Below are 19354 nucleotides of genomic sequence, written 5' to 3'. Positions count from 1 at the left end.
GATTGCCCAACCTTCCTTCCGAGGAGTGGCTGGTGGGTTTGAACCGCCAGCCTTCTGGTGAGCAGTCAAGTGCCTTAGGCACTATGCTACATATCCCATTTCTATTTCATTGAAATATATAGATTATTCACACCTGTTTGGTTCTTCTAATTCTCCTGCTGCCCGACAAAATATAAATTGGTGAAGGAAATTAGTATGCATTACCAAGTTATAGTTTAAGAAATGAGAATATATCGAGATTGTGTTTATCAAATAGAACATGAGTGGAAGACTACTCAAATTCTTAAACTCTTTTTAAGCTACAAATTGATACATTATTCTTGACTAATTGAGAGCTCTGGTGGCTAGTGCCTAAGGCATTTGACTGCTAACCAGTTCAAATCCACCAGCCACTCATTGGAAGGAAGATTGGGCAATCTACTTCTGTAGAGATACCACCTTGGAAACCCAAGGAGGGTTGCTATGAGTCGAATCGACTCTATGGCAGTGAGTTTTTTTGTTTTGTTTTGTTTTACTGGCTAATGATACTGACACTTCTATGAAAGTACTATTTTCTGTAAGACCAAGTAAATTAATATTTTTTTGTTTGTTTCTTTTCTAAATTGGAAAGTTTTACTTTTTAAAATTTGTTTACAAAATTAATTGAAATAATTGAATATGTTCTTTATAGCACATTAGTAATTGTCAGGTTGTGAAGTTGGTATTGTTTTGAGTTAGTAGCATTGCATAAATGAATGAAATTTTGGCTTAAGAAGTTAAAGGTTTTAACCTTAACTTGTTTGATCCTTATAGAAAAAATTACACATTTTAAATCTTTCCTAATTTTATCTTCCTACATTTTCCTTTGACAGTGTTTCTGAGAACTTTGGGTGACAGAGCTCAGAATAAGAGCAAAAGACACATTTAATAGTTACAATGAGTTGTACATAAACTAAGAGAATGTTCTTTTCCCAGCATTGCAGTCTTACCTGTACAATAACAAAGATTTTAAATTATTTGAGAAATATTTTAATGTATAGAATTTTATTTGGTCTCTTTGTTCATATCCAAATGAAGAAAATGCAGAATAGTCCATTAGAAGAAAAGCCACCGCAGCAGGAGCTCTGCTGCCACTTCATTAGCCATGTGGCCAGGAGATTCCTTATGTAACATGAAGACTCTAAAGTCCTTCTAATTTCAAGATAAGACGGTCTCACGACTATAGTTTCCTTTTATTTCTTATTTTTGCCACTCAGAATAATGTTTCGGAACTAAGCAAAAGTGAGTAGTTCTACTAAGTTGGATACCAGATTAGTAGAATTGTTCTGAGTGATTTTAATATCCTCCATTGAGTGCTAATACAATAAACCTCTTTATTAGAAATTTTAGGTAGTTTGCAAAAGGAAATAAAAAACATGGTTCTTAGTTCTAAAAAACTTAAAATAGGAAGGAATGAGCAAACAAAAATGAGAGGAAATGCTGTGTACTTTTGATATGAGTAGAATGTATGTACTGTCATTTGCATGTTTGATGGTGTTCCTCTTGCAGCCTTTGGACATCCCTGATGGTCGAAGAGCCCCTCTCCCTGCTCACTATCGGAGCAGCAGTACTCGCAGCATTGACACTCAGACTCCCTCTGTCCAGGAGCGCAGCAGTAGCTGCAGCAGTCACTCACCCTGTGTTTCCCCCTTTTGTCCCCCGGAATCCCAAGATGGCAGCCCTTGCTCAACAGAAGATTTACTGTATGATCGTGATAAAGGTGAGAATGAAATCATCCTCTTATTTAGATGGCTTTTTGTAAGATCTTGCCCATTATACATTTTTTGTCTTAAACCATTATATCATTTTTTCCCTTTTGTTGAATGGTGGGATTGTAAAAGATTGGTTAATCTAGGTTTGTTTATTCATTGGTCTCACATACCCTCTTCTTTGTGACTCTCACAAACATCTTCCATAAATGTGTCAGAGAAACACAGCGCATAGTTCTAACAGCTAATAAAAGTTATAAAATGGAGTGTGTACAACTTCATATCATATAATACATAGGTACTTTCCTTGGTATTGTCCAGAGCTAATGATGATCATGGTAGAGTTTATATTTCACATATCTAAAGTTAGATTTTGTAATCAGAATGATTCTGGAGTAGATAATTTCAGAAAACTCTGTTAGAAGATTGAGTGTATTTTTAACCAAGTAGATAAAGTTTAGTAATGAATCCTGTAAGACATGAGGATTTTATTATGGTTTGTTGAGAATTATTAAGTAAACCAGTAGGAGGGGAGAACCTCTGCAATTTCTTATTGCCTGTCAGACCCATACTATGTCTTTGTGTTTTCTTATCTTTGTGTCAGGCTTGGCTAACACCATTCACTCTGTTCTTTGAATTTCTGACCCCCTCAGACTTAACCATAGAGGGTAACAACATAGTGTCCAGCATCCAGCGTGCACCTTCCTCGCTACTTTCAAAGAAACATAAACGTATTTTTAACACATTTACTGCTTCTCACCATAGTCATAGATGGTAGGCAACAGAAATTTTAAAACATAGAAAAGTTAAAGTATACAAAATCTTACAGGATTTTTAAGGTCCTTGTCCTGATTTGGCTCCCCACTTTAATTTGTTTTACTCAAGTAATACCATATATAAAATGCCCAGATCTTAAATGCTCAGCTCAGTGAATTTTCACATATATATGCACTCATGTAACTATTACCTAGATCCAGATGATACAATATTTTTAACATCATAGCAAGCTCCCTGGGACCTCTTCCCAAACACTACCCTTCCCCTCTCCACCTGCAAATAACCACTATTCTGACTTCCATCACTATAATTTAGTTTTTCCTTATTCTTGGATTTTATATAAATGGAATTGTATGGTTTGTGTTCTTCAGTGTCAGGCTTCTTTCAGCTATCCTTAGTGCCTGACTCTCTTAAATAGAAAATGGAAGCTACTTGGGTCATTGTCCTCTGCTTTTATTTCTGTGGGTAGACCTCAGCAGGTCCTCCTCCTTCTTGTCACCCTTTCATTAGTGAAGGCGTGTGGACCTCCTTCCTCCATTAGGGATATATTAAAAGCAGCACCTTAGGGCATCTCTTTGCCTCAAGTGGTAAGTCCCATTTCTGAGAACGTCAAACTTGAGAACTTTGATTTCACTGAACCACCCTACAGAAGCAAACACCTTTAATCACTTCCTCACATCCATAGTGATTTTACTGTGGATGTTTCACAATAGCACAAATAAGAAAACACTTTCTAGTAAGAGTCTTTGGCTTGTTTGTTTTTAAGGTAAGTGGAAATGTTAAGTAATAGTAACAGCTTGTTTTAGGCTAAACAGAAGTGGCAAAACAAGTCTGTGATTGATTCCAAAACGCATACATTTTGTTATACCAGTAGAAAGAATAAGTACGGTTCAGGTTGGCCACTTTTGCTACTTATGAGCATTTGCAGTTTGATTCAAATGAAAAATAAAAAATGTAGTTAGGTTAGGCCATCATTTATTCTGGATTTTTAGTTTCTCCTTTTAAGCTTAACAGAAAGAATAATATTAGAGATGCTGAGCCAAAAAGGGGATATACTGGGATCGATGAGTTTCATTTTGCTTGGCTGATTGTGAGATATCTGCACAGGTTCCTAGTGAACAGATCTGAGAGGTAGCTGAATTAGTGGTTTCTGTCACTAGGTAGAGGTCCTCAGACAGGTCATAAGTTTAAACTCATATGTATTCTTTAGTATCTCTTTTTGCTAAAGGTTTGCTATCTATTTTATTATGAGAAAGTATATTCATGTTACTCCTTGCTAAGGTTGTTTGCAGGAGACATTGTAACAGAGAAGTTAAGAGCAACACCAGCTTTTGAGACCACAAAGGAATGGACTTTAAATTTTTTGTTATAAAGACTATATTCACTCTTAGAGAATCAATAAATGGTAGCAGCTGCTATCATTATCATCACCATTATCACCTGTTAGCTATCCAGAGCCTCCAGGAAAAACTACAAATTATTTACTTTTCTTCCGCAACTTAGCCAAAACCTCAGACTCTGGCCTAATTTCTGCCAATTATCTAATAACCTGAATTCTGACTTTTTCTTGGACAGATTAGACCTTTCCCTAAGACTGTGCCTTTGTATGTAAATTTTCTGCTATGCCTTTTTATTTTTCTTTATCAGACAGCTGCCTGCCTAACACAAATGTCTTGTCTTTTCTTTCTCTTGGGATTTTGTTTATTACAAATATGTAAAAGCAGAACATTGGGCAGGATCATCTCTAAGACCAATAGTGTTTTTTTCCTTACAGTTAAAAAGTATTTTTCAGTAAAATAGTGTGATAACACTACCACTGATATCATTATTGGAATTAAATGAGATAATGTAGCAGTGCTTATCACAGCCTTTAGTGCATAAACACTCAATAATGGTAATAGGTATGATTTAAAAAAAAAAAATCTTCAGAAATCATGGAGATAGATCTCAGAATCACTTACAACATTGCTCTGTGTTTTACAAGATTGCCATTTAGCTCAGTTAGGGAATTAAAGCTTCATGATACCAGTTTCTTAATATATGTACCATAGATAACTTAAGGTCGTTATTTTGTGATTGAAATTAAGTTGATGTTACTGTTGCATGAAGATATGAGTGGCTTTCTGTTACAGTGTGAAGTTTCTTGTTTTCAGACATATAAAATCAATTGCTATCTTTGTGAAAAGAAAATTAAAATAAATCTATCATTTTATATATGTGTATATGTATAATTGTTATATTTGTAAACAAACATTTATATTTTAGGATCAGGAATGGATGTTTATGTATTTCAACAGAGTTTATATTCCTAGTTCATTCAAGAAACATTTGTTGAGCATCTACTCTATGAAAGATGCTATACCAGGTATTCTCCACTAGAGAGTGGAGAAATAGATAAGACATATCTGCCCTTAACGAATTTATGGTCTAATAGGGAATACTAGGCATGTAAACAGATAAGATACTGTTAGGCAAGTATGTTCAAATACTAAAGGAACAAAGGTGAGGTTTATCAGTTTTATAATTTCTGAAATTTATTTATGCTATGTCATGCAAACTATAGAACAGTCTCTGATTCATTACTTCTCTATAAACCCCACTGTCATTGAATCAATTCTGACTCATAGTGATCCTGTAGAACAGAGTGGAACCACCACATAGGGTTTCCAAGGCTGTAAACCTTTGTGGAAGCTGTTTCGTCTGTGTCCCGCAGAGCAGCTGGTAGGTTCGTACCACTCACCTTTTGGTTTGCAGCTGAATGCTTTAACCGCTGCACTACCAGAGCTCCTTTACTATGAAGTCCAAAATCTTTTTTTTAAGGTACTAATCCCATCTTATAATTTGCATTTTTCCACAATGGAACATCAATTAACCTTTGGTTTCTTTATTATTTTCAGTAAGGGGAAAAAAAAGACTGGAAGGTATAGCTTTCTAACAAATTTGATCAATAACTGTGAAGACAGAATGAATACTGCAATTTTAGAGTCAACTAGAAGAGATCTGAAATACATACATGTTCTGCAGTTACTGTAGGAAAGAAATTAGTTCTGTGGTAGAGTAGCTAGTTCAAACCTCTTTACAAGCCTAGACAGCATGCCCAGGAGGGAAAGGGCTGAGCACAGATGCTCTAACAGGGATGTGCTGGTGACTCATCATTTTTCTGGTACTCATCTGTTACATACTTATCTTTTTGCCGCCTTTGCTAACAGTATTTCTGCCTATTTCTAACATCTGTTCTTCAAGAATCATGAGACCTATAGGATCATTTTAGTTGATTAGCATGTTGTTTTTTTTCCTTGGCTATATTGATTGCTCTGGTAGCATAGTGGCTCAGGCACTTGACTGCTAACCAGAAGGCCGGCGGTTCAAACCCACCAGCCACTCCTCGGAAGGAAGATGGGGCAATCTACTTCCGTAGTGATACTGCCTAGGAAACCCAAGGAGGGGTCGCTATGAGTCGTGGCCTACTCGATGGCACATAACAACAACAACAACAACATATTGATTGCAATGCTGGAACAAAAACACTTTGTTGAGAAAGGTCTGGTTATTGAGAGACTGCTTTTAGTGTTTTTTGTTGGTTGTTCCCCTCCCTACCCCCCACCAGCTTTTTCCAGTAACCTAAAAACAGAAAGCAGCCTACTGTACATGTGAGAAGTTGTCAGGCTTACTAACCTAGTAAGAGCCACAATCCCATATTGCAGTCTGTATGGAAAATACAGGGATCCAGAACAAGTGCTTTCATCTTGACATCCTCAAAATACACCCTAAGAGTTAGTCTAAATTCTTCCATATTATCATGCCCCAAATACAAGGAAAAAAAAATACTCATTTATATACTAGAGATGATAATGTCAAAATATTAGTTCTGTTAGCAGCTTTTCCAGCATTCCTTAATGATAGACAAACTGGTATTGGGCAAGCTGCAAAATCTAAACTTCAGTCTACCACTTACTGTTGATCTTTGGCATAGTTCACTTAGGCAGTTGTGATAAAATTCTGCAGTTTTTTAGGATGTTGTGGAAACATTGATTATTGTAATCATGAAGTAAACTGAACCATTGTACTCAGGCCAGCTACCAAGAGTTGTGGTCATAAAAAATTGGTTCATAAATTGGTTACTTGGAACTTATGCTATGTATTCCCATAGGAACAATGTATGTTGTATGGATGGAGTTTCACAAATCTGATGTGTGTAAGCCTGTTTAACTCAAACTTCAGTTTAACTCATAAATATTAATATTGCTGGGGTGTTAAGACTGAGCAGCCCTTGAGCCCAGGGAAGAAAGGGAAGATTTTCATCTTGTATTTTCAGAGTCTAGGGCTGACCCTAGGCACACTTTTAGAATAGACTGTTTCTGGCATCTTCCTGTTCCTTTCAACATACATTTTAATGCAATTTGCATTTATCTCCAGGGCTTTATTTCTTAATCTTTTTTTTCTTCTTCTTCTTTTTTCTTTTTTTAACTTTTGCCCTTACTGTGCTTTAGCCCACTCTCTTCTAGGTAGCCTAATCAGCCAGCATTTTGAAGCACTTTTTTTTAATGGTTTATATTATGAAAACAGATATGATGGCTATGCTTCTTTTAGCCACCATACCTTGAAAATCACTGCTATAGAGTCTGGATCTGTTTCTATCAAAAGATTCTTCCCATTTGGTTCTAAGATGCTTATTATCCTAGAAGAACCTCTAGGTGGTAAAATGAAGAGAGTATAAAGATACTGTTCCACCAAAGGGGTTAGTTAAACCTGACCCTTTCTAGAACTGCCATCTTTGTGAAAAGAAACCAAAGAAGTTGGTTAAAACAGATTCTTTCTAGAATTGTCACCTAAGGTCTTCATCCCTGTTTTTCTTGTCCAAGATAGTAGGGAGCTCTGGTGGCATATTGCCTAAGGCATTTGACTGCTAACCAGAAGCCACCAGCCACTCCTTGGAAGGAAGATGGGGCAATCTATTTCAGTAGTGATAATGCCTCAGAAACCCAAGGAAGGGTTGCTATGAGTCAGATCTGACTCCACGGCAGTGCGTTGCGTTTGTTTGCATATCTAAGGTTATATATATTCCCCATGTCTGCCAGCACATGGGTGCCTCTTGCAGAAAATGTTCACAGTTGCACCAGTGGCCGTTACATGACAGCTCACTGTGGATGAGTTGTTATTCATAACTCAAAACATCTTGATAAGTATGCAGCTCAATTCTAGATGTTATAGCCCAGAGTATAGAATATAAGCAATCCAGAATGTGAACATGCCTACGTATGTATTTCATTTTATCTACTGTTATTTACCAGAAGGTAAACTCCAGCAAGAACAGATAATTTTTTCTCATTGCTTTCTCCGCTCCTTGCTTAGTACCTAATCATTGTAGTGCTCAGTGGAGATTTATTTTTGGTATTTCTTCATGACCTTTCGTGGTGTGTCCTAAAAGGCTACATTTTTTTCAGCTATATTGAAGGGAATGTCTTTTCCTTGTTGTTGTTGTTGTTATGTGCCAGTGAGTCGGACCCGACTCATAGCGACCCTTCCTTGGATTTCCGAAGCAGTATCACTATGGAAGTAGATTGCCCAATCTTCCTTCTGAAAAGTGGCTGGTGGGTTTGAACCACCAGCCTTCTGGTTAGCAGTCAAGTGCCTTAGACACTATGCTACCAGAGGTACTGTCTTTTTCCTTGGGTTGTTAAATTGTATGTGCTAGGCTTTTGAACATTCAGGAAGAGTTTTACTTTTCCTCCCAGATATCCCCCCCAACACAAAAAAAAGACAAAGCAACCAACTAAGCTTATGCTAATTTAGTGATAGCCTTTTGTGGTAAAGAAGTCTTGAAGTTTAAATTTCCTGATGAAATTAGGAAAAGGGAAATGACTTTGCTAAAAACTATCTCACCTTCCCCTTCTCCTGGTTGGTCACATTGGTAACAGGGATAAACTTTGGATCATGACTGGAGAGAAAATAATAGAGGGTTAACCAGGCTAGTGAAAAAGGAAATCTGTTGGATTTTTCTTCCCATTACCTTTGTATTCCTCTGAGAATTGCTTATGCATAGAGGATGCTGCTTAAACTGTATCCCTTTGTGACACTTAACAGAAGGCAGACCCAGTGAAGCTGTTAGCTGAGCTATAAGCCTTTAATACCAAAACCAAACCACTGCCACTGAGTCAATTCCGACTCATCACAACCCCCATTGGGTTAGGTGAGACCATAAAGACTGGTCCACATTCAAAGACTAGTGAGAATAAGGACTTGAAGTAGGTGTAAAACCAAAAGTATGGTCCCACCTTACTTTACTATCCAGCTACCACCAAATGATGCCAAGGATAAACATGAGACCAAGAATACCAATAAGTAGACATAACATGTGATGCCTTCCTGGAGATTACTACTGGTGATAATACAGCCCACACAATGGGCAGAATCAGTCTAGAACCTGATAATCTCCAACAAGTCTTCTATGCCATTACTCACTGCCTTTGAGTCAATTCTGACTCAGCGCCCACACTGGGTTTCTGATGCGGTAAATCTTTACAGAAGTAGATTGCTCCATCGTCCTTCCATGGAACTGCTGGTGGGTTTGAACCGCCAGCCTTCTGCTGAGCAGTCAAATGCGTTAGGCACTGCCCACCAGAGCTCCTTATAAGTCTTTAATGAGAAGCATGAATGTTAGAGTGGAAGGAACTTGATCATCTAGTCTCACCTCCTTATATTGCTAATGAGGACACTAAAGTTGAGATAGATCACAATTTATTGAGCATAGTGGGAGCATAAGGGTATTGAACTCTGACTTTCAGATAGCCCTGGGTTTGTATCCCTGTTCTGCTACTTACTAATTATGTGTACTTGGACAAGGTACTCAGCCTTTCTTAGTTTCCTCATCTGCATGTTAAAGATAATAGTGGCACCTGCCTCACAGAATTGTTATGAGTACTAAATATGTTATTTCGTGTAATTGTGCCACAATCCTATGATACTGTTGTAATTTTACAGATGGGGAAGCTGAGGCTTAGAAAAATAAAGTAACTTTCTTAAATTCTGTGTAGTCCAACAAAGATCTTCTGTAGAACATCATACTGTATCTTGCCACCTGTGCAGGAGGAATAGCCTATATACATGCATTCATCTGTGAAAGGCCTGGTGTGTAGACAACAGTAAATAATTGTGTGTCTGAAATAAATGGATGAATGGCAAGTAGTAGAAGGCATTGAAGGTACAAAGGTAAAAAGGCCAGTATTTCATAAGGGACCTTATCAGCCTTGCTCAGAGAATTGAAGAGCCAAGCAAAGATCTTTTGTCATTTAAAGGGCATGACCAGTTTTATATTTAAGGACCGTACCCAGGTGGTACTGTCGACTTACAGAGACAGGAGGACAAGGTAACATGCTATTTTGATAGTCTAGGCCTGTGGTCTCCAACCTTTATTTATTACACGTTCTTGTCAGAAATTTTGAATCTGTATTCCTAATAGAATTTCATATATTTCTAATTTATACATGTATAGTAGGGAGCTCTGATAGCATAGTGCCTAAGGCACTTGACTGCTAATCAGAAGGCTTGCGGTTCAAACCCACCAGCCACTCCTGGAAGGAAGGTTGGGCAATCTACTTCCGTAGTGATACAGCCTCAGACACCCAAGGAGGGGTCTCTGTGAATCAGGTCCGACTCAACGGTACATAACAACAACAACAGCAACATGTATAGTAGTTCAGTTCACAAACTGAACTATGTAGTAATAAATCTTATTTTCTTTCTTTTAAAGATAAAAAAGTAAATATTGTATAGATATTCTAATTCCTGCATGTCAGCAGACTGTTTCGTGCCCCTCCCCTGGGAGACCACAGGTATAGGGCAGAGATGAGGAGGGAGTAGCAAGGGCAGAGAAGCTAGAGGAAATGGGCTGTGGAAGAGTTGGTAACATTTGGTGGCTGATTAGATGTACAAGGTGAGGGAGGAGGAGATGAGGATAACAGCAGAGTCCTAGCTGTTCGTTACTATATCGTTACTATAAAGAAATGGCTATCAGAGGAAGAACAGGCTTTAAGGTGAATATAACGATAGGTTTAAGGTTACATACTGATTGCTGCCTAACAGTGCCTAAAGCTATTATACTAAAATTTTTTAACAAATTACTGAGTTTTACCTAATGTGCTAAGACAGTATTTATAGCACTTTATTTTGCCTTCTGTTTTCTACATAGTAAGTGCTCAGTAAGGAGTCCTGGTGGTGCAGTGGTTAAGCGCTTAGCTGATAACTGAAAAGGTATCAGCTCAAACCCACCAGCGGCTCTGAGGGAGAAAGACCCAGCAGTCTACTCCTGTAAAGATTATAGCCTAGGAAACCTGCTGGGGCAGTTCTGTCCTACAGGGTCCCTGTGAGTTGCAATCAGCTCAGTGGAACACAACAACAGCAATAAGTGCTCAGTAAATACTGTTTTGAGTGAGCATTTAAAGTTATAATACTCTTACTTGACGTGCAAGATTTCATTGCTTTCCCCTGGGGCGGGGAAGCAACTATAAATAATGTGTCTCAGTTCCTTGAAAACTAATGTCACTGTTAATTTTTTGTCATATCCAAAGCTTGAGAATTTAAAAACTAAGATTGCATCTCATTGTTTTTCCTGAGATCCTTAAAAATACTACTTTCCAAGGTATAAAATATTCTGTGAAATCTCCAATTAGTTTTCAATGTAGTTTTACAAAAGGCATGATTTTAGTTTATAAATTGTTTTCAGGACTTTCTTTAATAAAGTGATTTGCTTTCCTTTTTAACTGTCACATCAGAATCACAATGAGTAATTGCCCTATCAGTGATTGTATGTCGGATTTGGAGACAATAACAAGCAGTGTTGTTCTGACTATCATGTTTATGTTTGTGAAAGAAGCATTATACTTACTGTGAATACACAAAAACAAGGGAGCAACTGTATTATCTTTAATTTGTAAATTGATATCAATTCAGTTCTTACAGAATAATAAATGATTAAACTATAAAATAAAATAGCTCCTACATATGACACGTACCTGATTATTAAACCTAAAATTCAGAATGTAAGGTGAGGATCAGTTATTCAAAAGACAATCTGATTTGAAGTGAAGTTCAGTACTCTTTAAGTACTGAAAGGTTGTGATGTTATTTTTCCTCCTTACTGTTTATTGAATGCTAATTTTTATAAAGGAGATCTTGCTAAAGCTGTGGTGTGGATTTATTAAAATTCTGTGAAGGATTAACTTTTAAGTTTTAGAGAAACCTTAGATACTAAGAATAGGAAATCTTAGAAACCTTATAGACAGCCTAATGTTTTGGTTACTTGTTCACCATTAGGTCTTGGAGTTCACTAAAAACGGGTTTTTCAGTACAATTAGTAATGCTTCTTGCTTCCAAAGCATTGTCGCCAAGAAATACTGTATAATTTTGTGTTGTTTCCAGTTTCATTAGCCCTTCAAACTAAACTACATCTGATCATTTCATTTCCTACAGCAAAAGAAGTAATTTTAATACTATAGTAGTAATTCTGTTTCAGTCCTATTTAGTCATTCATATTTCTAATCTAATTATCTTGGCTAACTTTTAGTAAGTCACTGAGTGTAGTGTTCATTGAACACTATTCTCGTTTTCTCAGTTATTCTAGCTGGGAGAACTAAATAATTGTATCCTATTGATGATGCTGTACATGCTATAAAAATGTTTTCTTTGAACAATGGTCTATAGAATCTGTATGCTGTAGGCATCAATTTTAATTTCAGGGCTGAGAAATCTCTATATACTAACAGATGCCACCATGAGCTGGCAGAGCTCCTGCTAACCAATCTCAAACCTAGAGAATCTTGTCCTCTAAGTATTACTCTGCTGCTCAGCCAGAAACAAAACCTTATCTCTGTGTACCTGAATAGAGTTAGGGTGTGCAGATCTGTTAAAAGAAAAAGAAAGGAGACTTACGCTCTATTATTCTCTTTTGCCAAGAGAGAATGGAACAACCACTTAATTTCTGAAAGTTCGCCTTTTAACATTTGCAAATTAGGAATGAGGTGTTTTCTGTCTATTATTAATGTTTATTAAAAGCTTATTATGTGTCAGGTACTATCCTAATCCTTTTGCACACATTTCTTTAGGAGGTATTGCACTACCAGAGCTCCTTATCATATCAGTAGTTATTCCCATTTCATAGATTAAAAGTCAGAGTGGTCAGACTTGCCCTCAGTCATCCATCTAGGCCTGGATAGAACTCAGGTGGTCTGACTCCAAACCAGTGTTCTTAATCTCTGCATAATTGATTCTCAAATTTGGCTGTACTTCAGAAGTACTTGTGAGCTTAAAAGAAAGAAAGAGAGAAAAAAAGAAAAGGGAACAATGCCTTTGTTCCTCCCCAGACTAATTAAATCAGGGTCTCTTAGGGATGCTCTGGTCATTGGTACTTTGGAAACATCTGATGAAGGCATAGGTAAGAACCACTCCTCTGTAATTATATTATGTACTTTAACAGTAATTTTACTTTATTTGGCTAAGTAATCTGATAGTATGACATAAAATACATCTAGAGACATAGTTTAGAAAGAACTATAGCACAGATTTTGCATACCTATTAAATGAATTTAAAAAATGATACGATTTTTCTTAAGTTAGAACTACTGGTGACAACACTTGAAATAACAGAAATAATGGCAACCATTTAAAAGGAGAAATTCAGAAAACTCTCAGGCTATAAAAGTGCCTGACATTTTACATTAAGCAATATTGTTTCTATATCAAATTCCAAATCTTAATAATAACTTTTCAAATTTTTTTTCTACGTTTAACTCATTATCATGTGTTTAGAAAGATAACTTGTACTTTAATGGGGTAAATATGGTATGGACACATAGGTATTATCTATAAAAATAATACAGCTAATAATATGTTTCTATACTCTTGATTTTCAGAGTTGGGTAATTCTCTTACAGACAGAACTGTTCCAACTGGATGGCACAAAACAACATCGTGAATACAGAAAGATATGTAAATACTCATATTCATTGCATTTAATTTTATTAATTGACATTGGCTAAGATGTTATGAAGGAACCCTGGTAGCACAGCAGTTAAGTGTTTGTGTGCTAACCAAAAGATCGTCAGTTCAAACCCACAAGCCATTCTGTGGGAAACAGATGAGGCAGTCTGCTTCTATAAAGATTTACAGTCTTGGAAACCCTATGGGGCAGTTCTGCTCTTTCCCACAGGGTCACTAGGGTGAAAATCAGCTCAACAGCCACAGATTTAGTTTTTTTTCCAGTTAAAATGTTGTAAGAACATACAGTAACACTGAAGTTAATTGCAACTGTCTTTCTAGTTATTATCCTACATTACTCCTCCATGGGATAACATAATGAGAAACCTTAGCCTGAATGTGAAAAAAAGGGATTGAATTAAAATTACCATGATACTTTCCATCTTACTTTCCTGAGCAGGTATTCTTACCTCACATTGATAATGTTCTCGAAATGTGGTTTGTTGAATTCAACATAGATTTCTAACTGAGTAAGTGAATTTTTAGGTATCCATAAGTCTCGAATAGGTAGGATATGTTATGGTCATATGGGCTATTTTTAAAGTATGCCATTTGTAGAGAAAAAAAAAAGTTTGAGGACAGTATTCTTTCTTTTGTTTTACAACCATTTAAAAAATCATAGAATTTGAGTTAGAAGGAGTGACAGTTCCTCCAATTAATTATATAGAAGCCTAAAAGTGCTTGACTGCTAACCAGAAGGCTGGTGGTTCAAACCCACCAGCCACTCCTCGGAAGGAAGATTCGGCAATCTACTTGCGTAGTGATACCGCCTTGGAAACCCAAGGAGGGGTCGCTATGAGTCGGGGCCGACTGGACGGCACATAACAACAACAATAACCAGGTTGTATTCAAGGCTGTACAGTTATACCACCAGTGACAGAGCTAAAACCATAGACTGTTATTATTTGCCCTTGAGTCAGACCGACTCATAGCGACCCCTCCTTGGGTTTCCGAGCCAGTATCACTACGGAAGTAGATTGCCCAACCTTCCTTCTGAGGAGTGGCTGGTGGGTTTGAACCTCCAGCCTTCTGGTTAGCAGTCAAGTTCCTTAGGCACTATGCTACCAGAGCTCCCAAACCACAGACTAGGTGTCTCTATTTCTTGTTCTCTATTCCTTGTTCCTCTTTGCACTGTATCAGCTTGCATGTACACCTGAGGGGAAAAACTTCAGATTTACCATATTGTTGTTTATAGTCTCAAAATAATTTTTCTTTCCAGACTGTTAGATAGGTATAGATAGATAGCTATAGATAGATATAGAGATATAAATAACTGAGTAACTTTTATTATTGAAAAGGCAAAGAAGATACAGTAGCACTGAATATGGTTTTTCTAGAATAACAATATATTTATTTAACATTATCCTGTCTCTCTCCTTTTCTTCCCCCCCCCCAAAAAAAAAAAACCAGCAGAAAAAGAAGTTCAAGTGGGTAAAACTTTGTAAAAATAAATTTACAGCTTCTGAAATTAGAAATACTCTAAGAAGAAAAAAAATATTTAACTCATTTTTGATTGTTAGTGGGAGGAGAAATAGCTTTACATATTATCCAACTCATATCTAGCTTCCAACTCTGAAAAGGCTCTTGAAACCCTTAACAAAGTTGTGAGAGAAATAGCATGGTAGGCCTGATGGTATAGTGTGGATTAGAACATAGATGACTGACTGTATCTGGGGCCAAGAGGACTTTTCATGTGTGATAGTAAGGTGGATTGTTGGCTACTGGCATGGTTACACCACTGATAATGGCATAAAAAGGAACTCTGGTGGCACAGTACCTAAGGCGTTTGACTGCTAACCAGAAGCTTGGCAGTTCAAACACACCAGCCGCTCCACAGAAGGAAGATGGGGCAATCTACTTCCGTAAAGATTTACTGCCTCGGAAACCCAGTGGGGGTTGCTATGAGTCAGAATCAACTCAAGGACAGTGAGTAACGGCGTAGAAGACTTGTTAGAGACTCTCAGCCCATGGTTCTAGGCTGATTCTGCCCGTCATGTGGTCTGTATTACCACCAGTAGTAATCTCCAAGAAGGCATCACATGTCATGTTTACTTATTGGTGTTCTCGGTTTCATGTTTATCCTTGGTATTATTTGGTGGTAGTTGGGTAGTAAAGTAAGGTGGGACCATCCTTTGGTTTTACACCTACTTCAAGTCTTTATTCTCACTAGTCTTTGAATGTGGACCAGTCTTTATGATCTTGCCTAGCTAAAAAGAGAGAAGCAAGCTCAGAACTGTAGTCAGGCTAATGATGTTTTACATCAGCCTGAGAAGGAAAATCATATTCCCTCTCTTCTCTTCCATTTACGTAAGCAACATATGGAGTAAATGTTGAACATAGGAAGAAAATCCTCAAATCTGAATGTTACGTGAAAAATCCAGCTTAATTCTAAGACTATTCCTTCCAAGAGACTCTTGGGTGCATCATCTGTAGGGACATGAGTGACATTGGTGATGGAGAAACTATCATTTCTAAATTTACCAATAGTGTGGACTTGTTATTTTGCAAATAATGATTTCCTGGCCAGAATATAGTCATATTCTAATATAAACACATATCTGCATTCTGAAGATTAATGTAAATATGCTTTGAATCATAAGATACACTATTAGTGTGTGTGAAGGGTTAACACTGCCTTTCTAAGCATGCGTTATACTTCATTAACAGTGACAGAAATATTCCTGTTACTCAGTTTCTGAACATTAGACACTGTTTTGTACCCTAAAGTAACTTACCAAAATTGCAACAAACATAGTACTTATGTCATCTTTCAAAATATGTAAAAATAATGCACGTCAGTACATCATATGCTTAATATTTTAGCAATGGGGATTGGTTTGCATTAATTCAGATTGTGTTTAAATAGGACTATTGTATTTATACAAGTAAGTTACTGATTTTACAGTTGGCATCATACAAAGATAATGACACATTTTGGTGGATTTGAATTTCTAAAATCTTTTGCCAGGTAGAAAAGGGAGCCATTGAATATAGATTTTATGGATTTTCATGAATAGATCATTTTCTTTTTGGCCAAAAATATGAGAAAAACATACTCAGTAGAGATGCTTTTGGATTTCTCATGTCCTTTTATTGCAGAAATACAAACTGCTGAATATTCAGACTCTCTATAACACAGATATTTTAAAGGCAGAATTCTGAGCAAATTACTTTTGTGGTGGGGAGATAAACTGTATGTATTATAAGCCTCCTTTTTCCCTGCAGTTGTATTTGTGGTATTTAACAAAAGCAACACTTCGATTAAAAACTTTTGTAATGATTAGTCCACATACAAAAATTTTCACTTAACTTCGGTTAGACAGTGAGAAAACATAAAGAACCTTGTATGACTATAATCTCTTGTAATTCTTGTACATGAGTTATACATATTACTCTATTCATTTACATTTTTGGAATACATAACAAATAACGTGTTTGTTTTCAGAATTACAGCTCTGCTTTATTCAAAATGCAGTTTTTGGACCAAAATATCTTTCTATTATGTTATGTGGTATGGTAGATTACTCACACATTGAAGCTTTTTTTTTCCAAAAAGAAAAGTTCTATACATGGGTGTTAGAAATAGCCTTGTAATAAAGGAAGCTCTGTGGTGAAAGCAAAGGGGCAGTAGTGGATAAATTGTGCAAAAAGCTTCTTGTTTGGAAATCACACTTAATTTAAAAGAACTTTGAGTCACTAGTTAATGTAACTGCTTTAAATTTGCAGACAGTGGGAGTAGCTCTCCGTTACCCAAGTATGCTTCATCTCCCAAACCAAACAACAGCTACATGTTCAAACGGGAGCCCCCAGAGGGATGTGAGCGAGTGAAGGTCTTTGAGGAAATGGCGTAAGTAATGTCTTTTCTATCAGCTGGAAACTGCAAAGCTGTAAAGCTTTTTACTGAGACCGGTTGATTACAGATGAATCAACTACTCCATCCAGCTGATAATGTGTTTCGAAAGCAAATTATTCAAAGAGAATTGAATAGGCAAAAGAGACCTTATTGAAGGAAAATTGGAATCTGAATGCTGGAAATGTGTAAACCAATACAAAGAAACTTGGAAATTCATCCTTACTACCTAAAAGATCTATTTTTAACCATAAAGAATTTTCCCTTCAAGAGCTGTAAAAATTTAGATGGCTAAAAAAAAGAAGCAAAATTACTATCCATGTATGCCTAACCTAATAGTAACTCCACAAGCCAGAGGGAAATTGGTCTCCTTTCCTTATAGACACATCTAAGAGCATGTGTATTCTTCATGGAATTCAGACTTTTTGTTCACAGATATTTTTTTCTTTTTGGCATTGAATATGTATAAATAAAATAATAAGTAAAAAGAGATTGATGCTGTAAACACTTGGCAGAATAGCTGAGAAAAGACTGCTGTTGGACTCACCACCCTTCCTTTGTCCTAGGGCAGGTACCTAGTGGAGGCCGCTGTACTCTGGAGACCTAATAGGGGACAAGAGAGTGCAGGCTCTCTCTGATGGCTTGACTACAATAATAGGAAGAAAGAAAGGGCTTGTAGACTCTGCTCTGTTGGGCTCACTGGCTCTTGGAGAGAATAGAGAAAAAAAATTTTCCATCTGTGTGAATAGAAGTAGGTATTGAGATGCAGAAAGAGGGGCAATACTTATAACCAAATTATAAGGTGGGGTAATTTACTCCCCAGTATACTTTTTCTTAACAGAAAAGTAATTCTAAATTGCCTAATCTTCAGCTATAATATTTTGCATGTTCCTACATGATTAAAAGTCAGCTAATACACTCTGTAAAAATTTATCCTGTGCCCAGTCCTTTTGAAAATCCTTTTGTCTCAGATATCACTTCAGTGCTGTGTATGCAGCTAGTCTGCCCGCTGACTTGTGCTATGGAAGATGTTTATTCCTCTGTGTGCACTTAACCCATTCCCTGCCATTCACATTCTAGCTGTTGTAGAGAATCCTAATTAATTCAGAGAGTACTTCTTAGTAATTGTAAACCTAATTTTGTTTTACGGTTTTAGGTCTCGTCAGCCTATCTCAGCCCCTCTCTTTTCATGTCCTGACAAAAACAAGGTTAATTTCATCCCAACGGGATCAGCTTTCTGTCCTGTGAAACTTCTAGGCCCTCTCTTACCTGCCTCTGACTTGATGCTCAAGAACACACCTAACTCTGGCCAGAGCTCAGCTCTGACCACTCTGACCGTTGAGCAGCTCTCATCCCGGGTTTCCTTTGCATCTCTTTCTGATGACACCAGCACAATGGGCTCCACAGAGATCTCGGTCCAACAGTCATCTCAGCAGCAGCAACTTCTGCAGGAACTACAGAGTGAGGAGCACATCTCTGCTCACAACTATGTGATCATCTAAAGCAAGGGGGAGCCGGCCTCTACCCTGTGTTCCATGGATTGGAGCTAGATCTCATACATCTATCTGCATGGAGTAACAAAACTTTCGTACCACCACCACCACCAACAGAATACTTACAAGCATCACAGAGTATCTCTTAACATTGATCTTGGCAGGGACGGAACTCCTATTAGCAGTTTTTGTGGAAAGCAGTAATGCTTGCAAAATGTTTGTGTCATCCAGCATTTTAAGTGGAGACTATGCATTTCATAGTATGTTTGACAGATTAGTACTGTGTCCTGTGTTTTGTTCCAAATTCTTCAGTATAAATAAGCTCTATATCAAAAAGTTGCCTGTCTAAATAGAATGTCAACAAAAAATGTCTTGCTGTGTTTTGTCCTATGGAAAATACTGTACTTCAGGATTATGTTTACAATTGATCCAGGTGTTTGTTTCTAACTTCTGTAATACATACAATGCAAAAAAAA

General features: G+C 37.1%; 1 protein-coding gene across 1 annotated transcript in view; it reads left to right on the top strand.

Annotated features, from left to right (window-relative positions):
• Nucleotides 1-18887, top strand: part of GLCCI1 (glucocorticoid induced 1) — a 164257-nt gene extending 145370 nt beyond the window's left edge. Inside the window, exons 7-9 of the mRNA XM_007944091.1 lie at nt 1528-1738; nt 17262-17382; nt 18542-18887. Of these exons, the coding sequence (XP_007942282.1) occupies nt 1528-1738; nt 17262-17382; nt 18542-18887 (678 nt within the window). The remainder of the gene's footprint in view (nt 1-1527; nt 1739-17261; nt 17383-18541) is intronic.
• Nucleotides 18888-19354: the final 467 nt, after the last annotated feature.

This window comes from Orycteropus afer, unplaced genomic scaffold, assembly GCF_000298275.1.
Source record: "Orycteropus afer afer isolate SDZICR_OR568_19922 unplaced genomic scaffold, OryAfe1.0 scaffold00119, whole genome shotgun sequence".
Taxonomy (NCBI): Eukaryota; Metazoa; Chordata; class Mammalia; order Tubulidentata; family Orycteropodidae; genus Orycteropus; species Orycteropus afer.
Note: the sequence above shows the minus strand (reverse complement) of the source record. Positions and strands in the feature narration are given on the sequence as shown.